This window comes from Xenopus laevis, chromosome 7S (assembly GCF_017654675.1).
Source record: "Xenopus laevis strain J_2021 chromosome 7S, Xenopus_laevis_v10.1, whole genome shotgun sequence".
Lineage (NCBI taxonomy): Eukaryota > Metazoa > Chordata > Amphibia > Anura > Pipidae > Xenopus > Xenopus laevis.
Window position 1 is genome coordinate 107,210,438 of NC_054384.1, and position 16,729 is coordinate 107,227,166.

At 37.3% G+C, this 16,729-nt stretch overlaps 1 protein-coding gene across 1 annotated transcript in view; it reads left to right on the forward strand.

The window, feature by feature from the left end:
* LOC108705111 overlaps positions 1–16,729 on the forward strand; it is a 62,719-nt gene that overhangs the window by 34,472 nt on the left and 11,518 nt on the right. Inside the window, exons 13-14 of the mRNA XM_041570654.1 lie at positions 13,897–14,241; positions 16,415–16,708. Coding sequence (XP_041426588.1) covers positions 13,897–14,241; positions 16,415–16,708 — 639 coding nt within the window. The remainder of the gene's footprint in view (positions 1–13,896; positions 14,242–16,414; positions 16,709–16,729) is intronic.

Here is a 16,729-nt window from a genome sequence, read left to right on the forward strand (position 1 = left end):
AGAAATGGATTTCAGTGCAGAATTCTGCTGGAGCAGCACTATTAACTGATTCATTTTGAAAAAAAAATTTTTTTCCCCCATGACAGTAAAAATTAGTTGACAATAATTTTGAGTACCCCCAGCAGACCAGTTACTAAAATTAAAATCTTTTAATGGGATCAGAAATATCATTCCTACGTTTCAATTTAAATTTTGTAAATATATTTGTGGCCTTACATTTGCAGGTACATGAATATGAGAAACCAGCAGACGCAACCCAGGATGAGAGTCCCTATTCACCCGCAGAAAAAAAACTTTGATTTTTTTTAATAGATTTCGGTTGGTCTTTTTTTATTCGAATTTCGAAGTTATGGGAGTTCAAAAAAAAACCCCATTGCTTCAAAATTCGACCCTTGATAAATCTGCCCCTAAAGGTAAATAATGTATCAACATTTATCAACATTAGGGTTGCCGCCTTTTCAAAGATGTGAATTTGTGCAGGGGGACGGTGTCGTTAGGGGCGGATCAATGATGTCGGGGGGGGTGTCATTGATGGCTGGGGAAGGACCGATTACATCCGAGTATGTGTTGATCATTGATTGGCCGATGGCCATGTCATTCACTTCAATGTCACTTACAGATTTCCTAATTTGGAAATCCAAACAGGCAGTTTTCACCCGGACAGATGGCAACCCTAACCAACATCTACCAGTCATCAATCCCAGATATAAAAGCCTATATGGATTGTCCGTTATTCCTCTTGGAAAGGAACTGATGTGGAAAGATTACTTTGTTCAAAGAAATCTCATGGTACTGGGGAAACAGCAGTTGGACCCTATAGGGTCAAGGTTTTGTTTTCAATATATACTGTATACTGACTGACATGAAGTACTACACCCAGTCCGAATGTGATGAAGTCATGTCATTGGCAACTAAAACTGCAATTTTTCATCACTTTTCCATCAAAATCAAAATCACTTCCATTCATGTTAAGTTCTAATGTTTATTAAAACAGTTCCTTATTTACCCCATTTCCTCCAAACAAACACCAGGACAGATATATGACATTTGTGTTTTGTAATGGAAGAAAGGGGGTATATTGGTAATTTGCTTTGTGCCATTTAAATTGCAATTTCCATGAGATAACAGTATCTCTATATAGATGGTTATGTTTAATTTCCTTTGCTTGGACTTTCCACGGTCTATGAATTAACTCCATTATATTCTCTTTTGACTCTAGAAATAACTCAATATTTAGGTTAGTGAATTTTCTGAATCCTGAGGACCAATTCAGAAAGTATCTAGAAAGGGAATAGCAAAGGCTCCTCATTTTATTGGTTGTGTTAATTTATCTGGGGTTATTTTTGACCTTTTTAAAGAAATGTTATAACAATAGAACCTAGTTCCTTAGTCTCTCTATGTTTATGTCTCTATGTTTAAGTAAAAGCAGTATATTAAATAGATGATTAGAGAAAAATTTATATTTTGTAAAAAGCTGATCTACCATTAAGGATTAATGGAAGATGTATCCATTTCATTCATATAGATTTTATATTTTTAAATAAGTTTTAAATTATATACCCAAATATTTCAGACTGTCGTTAGTATGTTGAATGTTCGGTTTAGGTAGACTCTCATGCAAAATTACCAAATATGTTCATAATCTCTTTATAGTAAATCCCAAAATAAACCGAAAGACTTAAATTCAAAAGTATTTTATAATGAATCTTTAGCATGTTGCCAGCAAAGACAGAAAACTTTATTTCTGAGCCATTAATAATAACTCCTTGGAATAGTGTTGAATTTTTAAAATAACTTAGTAATGGCTCTAGAGCAAGGTTAGATAAAAGAAGGTAAAGAGGACATCCTTGTCGAGTACCTATTTTTAAATAAAAAGGAGTTGATATTTCTCCAGATACTAAAATTTGGGCTTAGGGGATAGAATTAAGTTATTGTATTAAGCAGATTTATCAAGGGTCGAATTTCGAGGGTTAATAAACCCTTAAATTCGACCCTCGATGTAAAATCCTTGAATTCTAAGGATTTTAGCACAAAGCTTTGATCGATCGATCAAATTCGATTCCAACAATTCCAACGATTTTAATCGATCGTTCAAAGAATTTTTATTTGATCAAATAAAACTTAGAAAAGTGCTGGGGAAGGTCCCCATAGGCTAACATTGCACCTCGGTAGGTTTAAAGTGGCGAAGTTTGTAGTCAAAGTTTTTTTAAAGAGACAGTACTTCGATTATCGATTGGTCGAATAGTTGACCAATTTTTACTTCCAATCGTTCGAATCAATCAAAAAACTTCGAATTTTTTTCCATTCGAATTCTTCACTCGAGCTTAGTAAATGTGCCCCTTAAAGTGAAGACATCTAAGAGAATAGAGTAAATGAAACCAAAAAACATTATCAAACGTCTTCTCGTCACCAACTGATATAAATGAACAAGGTATCTAATTCTTTTTAAATTAAAATATCAATTTCATTTAAGAGATACTGACACCAGAAAATAAACTTTTTTAATATCTATCATATCATTTTCTTTGAATGCTATTTATACTTTTGCCATAAAAGTATTTGCCTGATGTTTTTACATGACCTTACTTACCCCCTTTTTTCCCTGTGAAGGGGCTGCCATATTTGTGCAGCAGGAGTCTGTTAGCATTAGAAACTCTAACTGACAGTTTGAGAAGGGACAGTCAGGTTGCCAAAACAGTCAGGTTTAGGAACTTTTAAGTAACAATTACTTACAAAAGCAGAACTATCAGTGAAAAACGATCAACATGACCTATAGGTAACTTTTGATGTAGATTCATATTTTGAAGTAAAATTTTTAGTGTCAGCATCACTTTAAGGTTGTTATATTACAAGCCCCAGATCTCCCTTTAATAAATTATATTTGGTTTATCCGATAGTAACTTTGAAACAATATTAGAGGTTTTTTTTTTGTTCTTTAGCATTTTGCTAAAATTTTAATATCAGAAATAATTAGCAAAATGGGTCTATAGGTTTTATGCAAAAAAAATTACCTTACACCGATCTTTATAGCAGGGCACTCCAGGGTCTTAATTGCTTAATTCCAAATTATAAGTAAAAAAGGTTAGTTTATTAATACATCTTGATACACCGGTAAAAACAGCGTCCTAGGTCTGACGCGTTTCGTGTCACCTCACTTCCTCAGAGACCTCCTTACCCAGAAGCATCCTTACCCTGATATGCAATAAATGACTAGAAGACAAAATATTTTTTATCATATATTCTTTTATTGTGATTTTCTTATAAAAGTGAGTTAAAAAGAGCACTGTATCCTCCTGTAGGATTTTGTACCTGTACCCTGCTTTATTAATATTTTACATTTTGATTATTTATATTACTTATGTAACAGTAATAGAAGCATTAAGTTTAGAGAGGTCTTCAGGAATATCTGAGGCAGGGATACATTAATAAATCAATAATGGATTTCTTAAATCTCTATTTTGTGGAATAAAGATTTTGGTAAAAGTCTCAGAAATCTTTTTTGAGGTTGTTTGTTTATTATTTCTATTAAAATAATACCCTCACTGGTATGGGATCCTAGGAAGGCAGTGCAACCACTGAGGGCAATCTTTGCCAGATAGCTGAACTCTCTAGACATATGGGGGCAAATTCACTAAGCGCCGAATCGCCGAACGCTAGCGTTAATTCGCTAGCATTTGGCATTTTCGTTACTGCGCAAATTCACTAAGGAACGCTGGTGTAGTTTCGCTAGTGTTACTTCGCACCCTTACGCCAGGCGAATTTTCGCGAGCGACGTAACTACGCAAATTCACTAACGCGCGCAGTGTACTGAACGCTACCTTTTACGCTAGACTTCCTTCGCCACCTCAGACCAGGCGAAGCGCAATAGAGTAGATAGGAATTGTTTCAAAAAAAGTCAAAATTTTTTCTAAGTCCCAAAAAACGCTGGCGTGTTTTCTACATTATGGGTGATAGGCTGAAAAAGATCGAAATTTTTTTTGGGGCTCCCCTCCTTCCCCCCTACATTTCCTGACTCATGGCAACTTACCTAGACAGTGGGCACATGTGTAGGGCAAAATAAAATTTTTATTTGATGATTTGAAGGTTTTCTTTTCATTTGTAGTGCAGATACGTGTTCCTCCATTGAAATTTGAATTTGGCGCCGTATGCAAATTAGCCTTCGCTAGCGTAACTTCGCTTTACATAGCGAATCAACACTAGCGCAACTTCGCAACCTTACGCTACCCCTGAGCGCAACTTCGGATTTTAGTGAATTTGCGGAGCGCTGGCGAAACTACGCCTGGCGAAGTGCGGCGAAGCGCGGCAAAGTTGCGCCTGGCGCAACTTCTCATCTTAGTGAATTTGCCCCATGGAATGCACAAAGGTTCTTTATTGAAGTATAGCTTTGGTCACTAGGTGGCGTAACGATGGTTATGCATATAAACATAAGCAATTAAACATGTACATTTCAAACATCATAAAACAATAACTGCTGGGGCAGCACACTCCCTGTCTGGTATCTTTCCTGTGACCTGAAAGACAAAATAAAAAACATCATGCAATGCAAACAAATATAGCTTGTAAAATAACCCAATGCCCTTAGTAGGTTATTGGTAGAGATCAGTGGGAGTCTTTTGCTTTAAAGGAAAACTATACCCCCCAAACAATGTAAGTCTCTATAAAAAGATATTGCATAAAACAGCTCATGTGTAAAATCCTGCTTCGTGTAAATAAACCATTTTCATAATAATATACTTTTCTAGTAGTATGTGCCATTGGGTAATCATAAATAGAAAATTGCCATTTTAAAAAATAAGGGCCGCACCCTGGGATCGTATGATTCACTGTACTCACAAACATACCAACAAACCATACATGTTAGGTCACATGAGCCAATTAACAGACAGAGTTGTGTCTTTTGCTTCCACACTTCTTCCTGTTACAGTTAGAGCTGCAGTATTTCTGGTCAGGTGATCTCTTCCTGTTACAGTTAGAGCTGCAGTATTTCTGGTCAGGTGATCTCTGAGGCAGCACACAGACCATCACGAAATGGTGGCTCAAGGCAAGAGATGTAAAAGGGCAAGATTTACTTAAATATATATTCCAGTTTGGTAAGATTCTTTAATATGCCACTTAATATGATATGCACTATCTGTTGCTTAAGTGTTCATTTTGGGGGTATAGTTTTCCTTTAAGTGAGATAAGAGTGACACTGGATGCTGGGATCATATACTTAGGATCCTCCAAAGCCTCTATTTTCTGTCCCATTCAAGTCAAGTCAAGTCAAGTCAAGTGGATTTTATTGTCATTTCAGCCATATACAGTAAATAAAGTACATAGTATAAACGAAATGGTGTTCCTCCAGAACCCCCTGGTGCTATGCAACAACTCTAGTACACGGTCATGCTGGGCAAAGTGGACTTTTCAGTTCCTTATGAATATATTCAGTTCATTCCTTGGGAGTTGAGATACCTGATGGCTTGTGGAAATAGACTGTTTCGCATTCTGGAAGTCAGCGCTCGAATACTGAGCAACCCATGCAGTTGGGCTTTACTTGTTTGTCTCCTGAAGAGAGGGGTCATAATCAGGCTAATGGACTGTGTCTTTATTGTGGGGATAAAGGGCCTGTCCCAAGAAGCTGGGAAAACAGCAGAACCTAAAAAAGTCTGTGGAGTCCTGTTTGGGTCATGTCATTTCTATTCCCCAACAATTTTCTTCTCAAATTCTCATCCCGGTCTTCTTAAATTGGGATAAGGGATCCATAGAGAGTCCTGCCTTCCTGGATTCTGGGTCAGCTGGGAACTTCTACGGTGTCAGCTTTGTGTTAAAGCACAGTATGCCTACTGAACCCCTAGTCCCTTCAGTCAAGCTGTTTGCTATTGATGGTAGTTCCCTAGGCAATGGATTAGTGACTTCTAAGTCTAGAGGTCTCATCATGTCTCTGGGAAATCATTCTGAGCAAATAAAATGTTATCCATTGTCCTCACACCCCCCCCTGATTCTAGACCTTCCCTGGTTAACAGGGCACTCTGACCGAAAGGAACTTATATGAGGTGGTTGAAGCACACACAACTGTATACTTGGATTACATTGAGGAGCTAGCTGTGAGCCTTTATGTTTTGAATTTCCCCATGTACTAGCTGCAAATTCAGTTGAAAGGTTACTCCCTTTTTACTCTTCCTTTGCCAATGTCTTCTCTAAAAAAGAGTCCAAAAACCCTGCCTCTGCACAGGCCTTATGACCTATTGATGTAATTCCAGTTTCCGTACCTCCTAAGGGTTGAACATCTCTCTCTCTCTCTCTCTCTCTCTCTCTCTCTCTCTCTCTCTCATCTCTCTCTCTTTCTAGATTGTTCTTAACCTCCTTCATTACAGCCATCCAAAGGTTTTTTGGCAATTTAGAAATACAGAGGCTTTTAATTCGCTGAAAAAGGCTTTCATTTCACCTCCAGCATGCTGATTCTTCCAATAATGCCACTCACTCGTCCATAGGGGAAACTCAGTTTTTTACTGTTTTTGGCTGTAACCCTAGAGTCTTTTCATTTTCTACTCAGCCCTCAGATGTTCCTGTCATCAACTCGTTGGTTGACCAATTTTCTAAAGTTTAACAAAAGGTCCAAAATCTTCAGCACTGCCCAAAAGAGAGCATCCAACAGGCATCGTAAAAAGTCACCTGAGTATCCGGTGGGTTCCAGCTTCTGATGTTCAGGTTCCCTGATAAGTCTCAGTTTTTATTCCAAGATATTAAGGGATACATGTACTGTTCAGAATACTACACTATATTAGTCAATTTGTCCCCTTTTGTCTACCCTCAAGCCGTTTTTTAGCGCTGGTCCTCATCTGTGTTTATATTTTCTGGTTGGTACATCCAATGGAGAGCGGATATTGGACACCGGCAGAGGGAGTGAACCACTGGATCCTACATCATCACTATTATATATATTTCCCTTATATAAAACCCTCCTAGCAACTAGGGATTGTTTATACAGTGAAAATTCTGTTGTCATTTTGTTCTGCAACTCTCATTCCACTTGCACTTGTGTTCGTAAATCAACCCTTTAATTTTACATGATTTGAATCATAATCAGTGGAAAAATACCTTAGCTAGTTCTTATTTAAGAAAATGTTTCAGGTCCTTTTTCTTCCATGGTCCTCCATAAAAAACATAGTAATTGCCCACAAAGACTTCTTGCCCTGGGTCCGTTGCCATGGCTACACTGGATAGTTCTTGCATGCAATGAGTATATCTTTTATCATTAGTATCTTGTTATTAATTGTTTAATAAAGCACCCTGTGCCCTTTAGCAGTTGAATCACATGTTTCCAGGGGTTATATGTGGAAACAGCTTGTTTCTCAACTCATGGTGGAGGATCAGAGTCATAAGAGCAGATCATACTGTATGTGGAGCAATCTGTGCCAATCAGCAGGATGTGGAGCAATTCCAGACATTCTGTGCGCCCTGTGCTGGGGACATACTGTATAGCGATGGCACAATTCACTCTCTTATATCATTTATAGACAAATGAAAGAGGAACTTCATCTAAAGTATAACTTTGCACTTTGTACACAGAAACATATACAATGTTATAGAGAAGTACAAGTCTGCCTTCCACAACCTTCAAGTCAAGTCCTGCCAAGGGGACATTAATTAGCACCGGGGAAAGGCAAGGGTTAAATAATGATGCACTTCACTTTTACACCTACGCACCTTTCCCACAGAAATCAATTAGAAATCATGTAACAGTTACTTGTTAAAATGATTGGTATTGAAACAATATCTGCCTGTCCTGTGCAACTGCACTGCTGGTTCTGACTACATGTACCACTGAAACACTTACATTAATAAATCAGACCCATATCAATTGGAATTGACAGATTAAGTTGCTAATTATAATCTATAATAAAACTGACAAATGCTGTACTGTATGAGCAGAAGTCAAGGATCTCTTTTTACCCAATAATAAAGGAAGAGGAGAGACTTCTCTATAGGGAAATTCGTTTGTGGACATTACACAACCTCATATTGTGCAGCATTTCACTTGGGAGACAGTTTGTATCAGTCAGTGATTCTATGTGATCGGTCGGTAAGTATTTCATTCTGTTGGGTTGTCTTTTGCTTATATAGAGAGATATAAAACTGTTACTTTCATATTCCAGTGTTTTCTGCATTATGTACAGTCTGGAGTTCTTTGTATATTATTAATATGAGATATTGTTTCCAAAAGAGGCTGATACTGGGCTTTAATCGTAAGGAAAGACCTCAAATTGTAGCAAATATAATTCATATAGAAAAACAAATGCTTGTCTGAACATCAATATTTTGTATTAATTCAGCATAGTGCTCTTATAGTGTGACTGTGGGATAGCAGGTATAGTAGGGAGAGATGGTGCCTATAGTAACAGTGGATAATAGTCTCTGGGAAGGGAGTGTGACTATGGGATAGCAAGTATAGTAGGGAGAGATGGTGCCTATAGTAACAGTGGATAATAGTCTCTGGGAAGGGAGTGTTACTGTGGGATAGCAGGTATAGTAGGGAGAGATGGTGTCTATAGTAACAGTGGATAATAGTCTCTGGGAAGGGAGTGTGACTGTGGGATAGCAGGTATAGTAGGGAGAGATGTGTCTATAGTAACAGTGGATAATAGTCTCTGGGAAGGGAGTGTGGCTGTGGGATAGCAGGTATAGTAGGGAGAGATGGTGCCTATAGTAACAGTGGATAATAGTCTCTGGGAAGGAAGTGTGACTGTGGGATAGCAGGTATAGTAGGGAGAGATGGTGTCTATAGTAACAGTGGATAATAGTCTCTGGGAAGGGAGTGTGACTGTGGGATAGCAGGTATAGTAGGGAGAGATGGTGCCTATAGTATAAGTGGATAATAGTCTCTGGGAAGGGAATGTGAATGTGGGATAGCAGGTATAGTAGGGAGAGATGGTGTCTATAGTAACAGTGGATAATAGTCTCTGGGAAGGGAGTGTGACTGTGGGATAGCAGGTATAGTAGGGAGAGATGGTGTCTATAGTAACAGTGGATAATAGTCTCTGGGAAGGGAGTGTGACTGTGGGATAGCAGGTATAGTAGGGAGAGATGGTGCCTATAGTAACAGTGGATAATAGTCTCTGGGAAGGGAGTGTGACTGTTAAAGGAGAACTAAAGCCTAATTAAAGAAGTAGGTAGAAATGTTGTACATTGTGTTTTGTACTTCTGTACCAGCCCAAGGCAACCACAGCCCTTTAGCAGTAAAGACCTGTGTCTCAACAGTACACATAGAATAGAAATGTCACAATATAAGGCTGATTAGTAATTAATACAGATAATTACTACATGGCAGCACAGAAACCAGTGCAATTAGCATCAGAATTGAATAATCAGCAAACCTGTAGCATCAGCTTATATTACAGCCAGGGAAGCTCATTTTCTGCTGGATAATAGTGACGAGCCCTAAGCTTAGCTTCTCAACAGCCAATCAGAGCCCACTGAGCATGTGAGTGTCACAGACACTTTCCAAGATGGTGACCCCCTGTGACAAGTTTGAAGTCCTGGATCATTGCTGCTATTGACAAGCTGAAACTTATTAATTTTTAGGTTTTAGTTCCCCTTTAAGGTGTGGCTGTATCCTCCTTAAAATTCTCCAAAACATGAAGAAGTAAACTGGGTGTTGGAGAACATCTATGCAAGATAATTTCCTTTTTCATTTTTACAGCATTAAGCTATGACACAGGGCTAATATATATATATATGTGCTGGGGACTGAGCACAGAGGAAACTGTAGACTTGACACATTACTTTGTTTGCTCTCAGTAATTTACCTGCATTTCTCTTTAAAAATTCAACTTCGACCATTTACCATCTAAAATCTGCGAATTGCTGATTTAGCCAATTGGGGGACCTCCTAGAGCCTATTTGGAGTCAATTTGTGGACTTTGAGAAATCGTTTTTTTTGGGAAAATCTTCGAATTCTATAGAATGCGCTATTCCTTCAATTCATAAGATTCCAATTTGATCGAAAATGGACCTATTCGGCCAAAAAAAACCTTTGATTTTTTTAAAATAAATTTTGATTGGTCTTTTTTAATTCGAATGTTGACCCTTGATAAATCTGCCCCTTAATCCTCTTTCATGCACTGGCAGAGGGACTTCCAGAAGATTCAGTTGCCTATTGTACATCATTTTAGCTTCAAGGTTTGAATTAGTTACATCAAAGGTCGAGGTGAATTTTCGAAATTAAAAATTTTGTTTTTTGGGAAAAACTTCGATTCAAATTCGAATATTGACCAAAAAAAGCCTTTGACTTAATTTTGGTTGGTTTTTTTGAATTTGAATTTCGAAGTTTTTTCAATTCAAAATTCGACCCTTGATAAATATACCCCATGTGTTTTTAGCAGTGATGAGTAAATCTGTCCCGTTTCACTTTGCTGCAGAATTCGCAAAACTGTGCAAAAATTCTTAAAACAGGAAAAAATCTGCGAAACGCATTGCACTCAATAATAGGCATACCTTTTTTTTTATGCATGCAAAAAATTTTAACACGCAAGACTTTTTTTTTCCCTCGCTCTGAATGCATTCAAGTCATTTCTCTGGTCGACAATTTTGTTGCAGCGAATCCATGCCTGGTGAAATAATTCACTCATCATTAGTTTCTAGTACAGGTATGCGACCTGTAACCCCGAATCCTCGGGACCTGGGGTTTTCCAGATAATCGATATTTTCGTAATTTGGATCTTCATACCTTAAGTCTACTAGAGAATCATGTAAATATTAAATAAACCCAATAGGCTGGTTTTGCTTCCAATAAGGATTAATTATATCTTAGTTGGGATCAAGTACAAACTACTGTTTTATTATTGCACAGAAAAAGGAAATCATTTTTAAAAATTTGGATTATTTGATTATAATGGAGTCTATTCGTAATTTGAAGCTTTCTAAATAATGGGTTTCTGGATAATGGATCCCATACCTGTACAGATATGAGACCTCTTATACAGAATGTTCAGTTACCACGGGTAACTAATCTTTCTGCCATATGGATTGTCCACTTAAATGCTTTAAAATCATGAAATCATGAAATAAACCCAATAGGCTGGTTTTGCCTCCAATAAGGATTAATTATATCTTAGTTGGGATCAAGTACAAGCGACTGTTTTATTATTATGGAGAAAAGGGAAATACTTTTTCAAACAGTTCCCCTTAATCATAACACCAGGGCCAAACGTTTATTAGTGATCTTGTTTGCAAAATATATGAATATGAAAATAGATGTAAATCTGCTTTACAGAATAAGAAAATGGGATGTTTGGAGGTATTTGAACATTCTAGATGATTTCCTAATGAATATGTGTAACTGTGTCCTAAAGTCTCTATGGGGTTAATTATATTAAACTTTCATTTCATTTAACAGACGGGGGGTTAACCTGGCAGGACATTGACTATGACAAGTAACTTTATTAACACCATTGTAAGGATTCTACTACTGACTCTCTTACCAGGTAATGTAACATGATACTGTACAGGTATGGGACCTGTTATCCAGAATGCTTGGCACTAGGGGTTTTCCGGATAATGGATCTTTCCGTTCTTTTTGGATCTTCATACCTTAAGTCTGAGATTTGTTTTGCGTCAAAAAATTGTTGTCGCCCATAAACTTCAATGCATTTTGGCGAATTTTTCGGTTTTCGGTAAAACTGGTCAGATTCGCCCATCACTAATGGAAAGGCAAATATGTAAAACAACTTCAATTCCTCCTTGTATCATATAGAAGAAATAGATCTTTGTGCTCTAACACTGGACAAGTTTGTTTCGCACTGATTATTCAATTACATGTAGGGCAAGCATATTTATCAAAATCTGAATATTTCTGATTATTTTAATAAAAAATTGATCAAACTAGAATCCACATGCTTTAATTGGATCAGGGACAAACACGAAAAAATCGATTGAAAATCCGAATTGTACGTTTTCTTTGAGTTTTTTTTACCACATTTTTACCAATTTTTCAGATTTTTGCCCGAAAACAAAGAAATAGTCGGATTTTCTGGCTAATTCGAGTGCAGACCGCGGAAACTTCAAAATCGGATAGGGACCTCTCCCTTTGACTTACTGTATTTACAACCTCGGAAGGTCTGAGATGCCGGATTCTCAGATTTTTTCCATCCTCTGAGCATAATAAATCTCGAAAAATTCAAGTTTTTTTTCCCCACTAAAAGTTCGGATTTTATTGTAAAAAAAAACCCCTAAAATTTTGGCAAATTTTTGGCATTTGGACTTTAATAAATAACCCCTTTAATGTAAGTAAATGTCAAAATAGTACAGTATATAATCAATACTAATACATGACCCACACAATGTTTTAGTTGCCTTATAGCAATACAATTAAAGGGGTGGTTCGCCTTTAAAGTAACTTTTATTATGCTATAGAACGGCCTATTCTAACAACTTTTCAATTGGTTTTCATTATTTATTTTTTTATAGTTTTACAGTTATTTGCCTTTTCCCTTTGCAGCTTTCAATTGGGCGTAGCTGACCCCATCTAAAAAACAAATGCTCTGTAAGGCGACAAGTGTATTGTTATTGCTACTTTTTATTCCTCATCTTTCTATTCAGGCCTCTCCTATTCATATTCCAGTCTCTTATTCAAATCAATGGTTGCTAGGGTAATCTGGACCCTAGTTACCAGAATGGTTAAGATGCAAATTGCAGAGCTGCTGAATAAAAAACAAAATAACTCAAAAACCACAAATAAGAAAAAATTAAAAATAATTGCAAATTGTCTCAAAATATCACTCTCTACATCATACTTAAGGTTATCTCAAAGGTGAACAACCCCTTTAAATAAAAGACTAAAGGGCTCGAGTGAAGGATTCGAAGTAAAAAAACTTCGAATTTCGAAGTGTTTTTTGGGCTACTTCGATTCGAAGGATTCGAAAGAAAAATCATTTGACTATTCGACCATTCGATAGTCGGAGTACTATCTCTTTAAGAAAAAACTTCGATCCCCTAGTTCGCCATCTAAAACCTACCGAACCCAATGTTAGCCTATGGGGAAGGTCCCCATAAGCTTGCCTTTTTTTTGGTCAAAGGATAATCCTTCGATCGTTGGATTAAAATCGAACGATTATTCCTCAATTTTTGCGCTAAAATCCTTCGACTTCGATATTCGAAGTCGAAGGATTTTAATTCCCAGTCGAATATCGAGGGTTAATTAACCCTCGATATTCGACCCTTGGTGAATTTGCCCCTTAATAAAAATGCCTCCTGCAGTTCAGATGCCGCACCCCTTGAGATGATCGAGAATATATTGTAGTACGGGTGTTTAGTGATAGGCGAATTTCTCCCGTTTAAATAAAATAGTTTTGACACCAGCGACAATTTTGACGCCGGCGACAATTCCGACTAGAATTATTGCCAGCGTTGGAATTGTCGCCGGCGATGAATTTTCACTGCAATTTCATGAATTTATTCACCGGTGGCGAAACGCGGAAATTAGCCGCAAATTTGCACCTGGTGAATAAATCCACCCATCACTACAGGTATGGGACCTGCTGTCCAGAATTCTTTCCAGATAACGTATCTTTCCGTAATTTGGATCTTCATACCTTAAGTCTACTAAAAATCACATAAACATGAAATAAACCCAATAGTCTGGTTTTGCCTCCAATAAGGATTAATTATATCTTAGTTGGGATCAAGTACAAGTTACTGTTTTATTATTACACAGAAAAAGAAAAAAGTATTTAGAAATTTTGATTATTTGATTATAATGGTGTCTATGGGAGACAGCCTTTCCGTAATTTGGAACTTTCTGGATTAAGGGTTTCTGGATAACGGATCCCATACCTGTATTTGTTTATCATACATTCAGGGGTTAGAATAAACATAGTATGACCTATGAATATCAACTAATCAATCAATTTTTACTTCCAGAGACTTTAGGACAGCAATGGACCTTTCCAAAGAACATGAAAGCATTGAGAGGTTCCTGTGTAGAGATCCCCTGTTCTTATACTCGTCCAGCAAGTCTGAAGCCTCCCAATGTGATTTGGTATCTGTTTCATAGTTACAATTATATTAAGGTATTTGACAGTCAGAACTATAGGACAGTCTCGGCTAATTACAGATCCCGCACAAAACTTGTGCTAAATGCACTGAACAGCTGCACTCTGCATATATCCAATGTGAGAAGTGAAGATGAAGATTATTACTACCCAGGAGTAGATGATTACAATGCGTATGACCTCAGTAGTAGAACAGTGCACCTTAGTATCACAGGTAAGGGTGTAGCTTATCCTCATTCATTCTGTATGAAAATATTTTATATTGACAATAAAGTATTTCAAACATGTAGGTACCCACAAGTAGTGATGGGCGAATTTATTCGTCAGGCACGAATTCGCAGCGAATTCCCGCGATTTGCCCCGGCGAATAAACCTCCATGAAAGTTCGCCAGCGATAATTCACCCGCATCAAAAAAAATGGACGTGGCGCAGTTTTGCGAATTTCGCAGGAAATTCGCAATTTTTTTGGCGAAGCAAAACGTCCCAAAACAAAAGTGCTCTAAAACAAAAAACCCACATTGATACAAATCTTTAAGGTTTTTGCATACAAACACACTCCTGCACCTCTACATAGTTGATTTGGCACAATTTGATTTTTCAAATTGATTTGGCACAATTTGATTTTTCAAATTTTATTTCCGAAAATCTCGGATGTTTGGTATTTATCGATCACAAAAGAAAAACAATGTTGATAAATGCAGGTTATGCACTTTGGCAAAAATAATATAAATGCAAGTTATACACTTAAAGGGGCAGATTTATTAAAGTGAAAATTAGAATTTAAAAAATTTGAAGTTCGAGCTTGTATTTGTGTACTTCGACTAGGGAATAGTCAATTCGAATTTGAAAAAAATTTGAATATTCTAAATCTATCATGTTTTGTCGACATCAAAAACCTGCCGAATTGCTGTTTTTGCCTATGGGGGACCTCCTAGAACCCACTTGGAGTCAATTGGTGGACTTTAAAAAAATGAAAGGTTTTTTTCAATCGTATGATTGAAAACTGACCTATTTGGCCAAAAAAACCTTTGATTTAATTTTGGTTTGTCTTTTTGAATCAAAGTTTTTCAAATTCGAAATTCAACCCTTGATAAATCTGCCCCTTAATGGCAGTTTTGTTGGGAGTTTGAGAAGGATCTAAAGGTTTTTGTAGATAACAAGTTGTCTAATTCTGGGCAGTGTCATTCTGTGGCTACTAAAGCAAATAAAGTTCTGTCTTGTATAAAAAAGGACATTAACTCAAGGGATGAAACATAATTCTGCCTCTTTATAGGTCCCTGGTGAGGCCTCATCTGGAGTATGGGGGCAGTTTTGGACTCCAGTCCTTAAGAGGGATATAAATGAGCTGGAGAGAGTGCAGAGACTAAGTGCAACTAAACTGGTTAGAGGGAGGGAAGAGTTAAATTATGAGGGGAGACTGACAAGGTTGGGGTTGTTTTCTCTGGAAAAAAGGCGCTTGTGAGGGGACATGATTAGACTTTACAAGTACATTAGAGGACATTATAGACAAATAGCAGGGGACCTTTTTACCCATAAAGAGAATCACGTACCAGAGGCCTCCCCTTCAGACTAGAGGAAAAGAAGTTTCATTTAAAGGAACAGAGTAGGGGGTTCATCACAATGAGGACAGTGAGGTTGGGGAATGCACTGCCGGGTGATGATTCAGTTAATGACTATAAGAGGGACTTGGATGATTTCTTGGACAGACATAATACAAAGGCTATTGTGATACTAAACTCTATAGTTAGTATAGATATGGGTATATATCATTTATGTGACAGTAGGGAGGGGTGTGTGTATGGGGCTGGGTTTTCATTTGGAGGTATTGAACTTGATGGACTTTATTTTCAGCCCAACTCAGCTGTGTTACTATTAACATCTCCCTATGTCATCCATTAAAAATTATTTTGATTCCTAAGCTACAAATATTTCTGTTTGGCCTGCTATTATGGCACAGGGGCATTAAATTGGCAAGACTTAGTTTTGAATAGCTGATTCTTTTTGTTGAAACATCCCTCTTAGTGGCAGGGTTTTAAAGAACAGAGATTTCTTCTAATCTATTAATACTAACATTGAGCATTTTTGGTAAAAAAAAACACTGAGGGATGACATAGTTATTGAGATGTTCAGTAGTGGATGAGATTTTACATAAATGAAGTTTAAACATTTCAATAACATACGTCGTAGCTCCAGACTGACAGCTCCATAGATTCTACATTTCAAGGTTATGAGGACAATGTCAGACAGTGTTTAGCCCATGGGATTTATATCACTTAATGCCTCTAAGATCTTTTCAGGATGACCAGTTCAACATTGTCTTGAAGTTACAATGTTAACTTGTCTTGGGCACAGTATGATTAAAATGAATCTCTATTTAAAAATTTCAGATACCCCTAATAGGCTAAATCTTCAAGTGCCAAGAGAAATGGCTGAAGGAACCCCTATTACTATCAGATGCTCAGTAGAACATAGCTGTGGCTCCATTCCTCCAACTCTCCGGTGGAACAAGAGGGGACATCTCGTTAGGACAGGACAACAACCTCTCTCAGGAGGGACATGGGAAGCAATATCAGAAATAGCATATACTCCTTCATATGAAGATGATGAAACTGAAATACAATGTTCAGCCACTTACCCTAATGGGCAAATCACCCGTCAAACAGCTACACTCAACATTAAATGTATGTATTATCAACAGAATT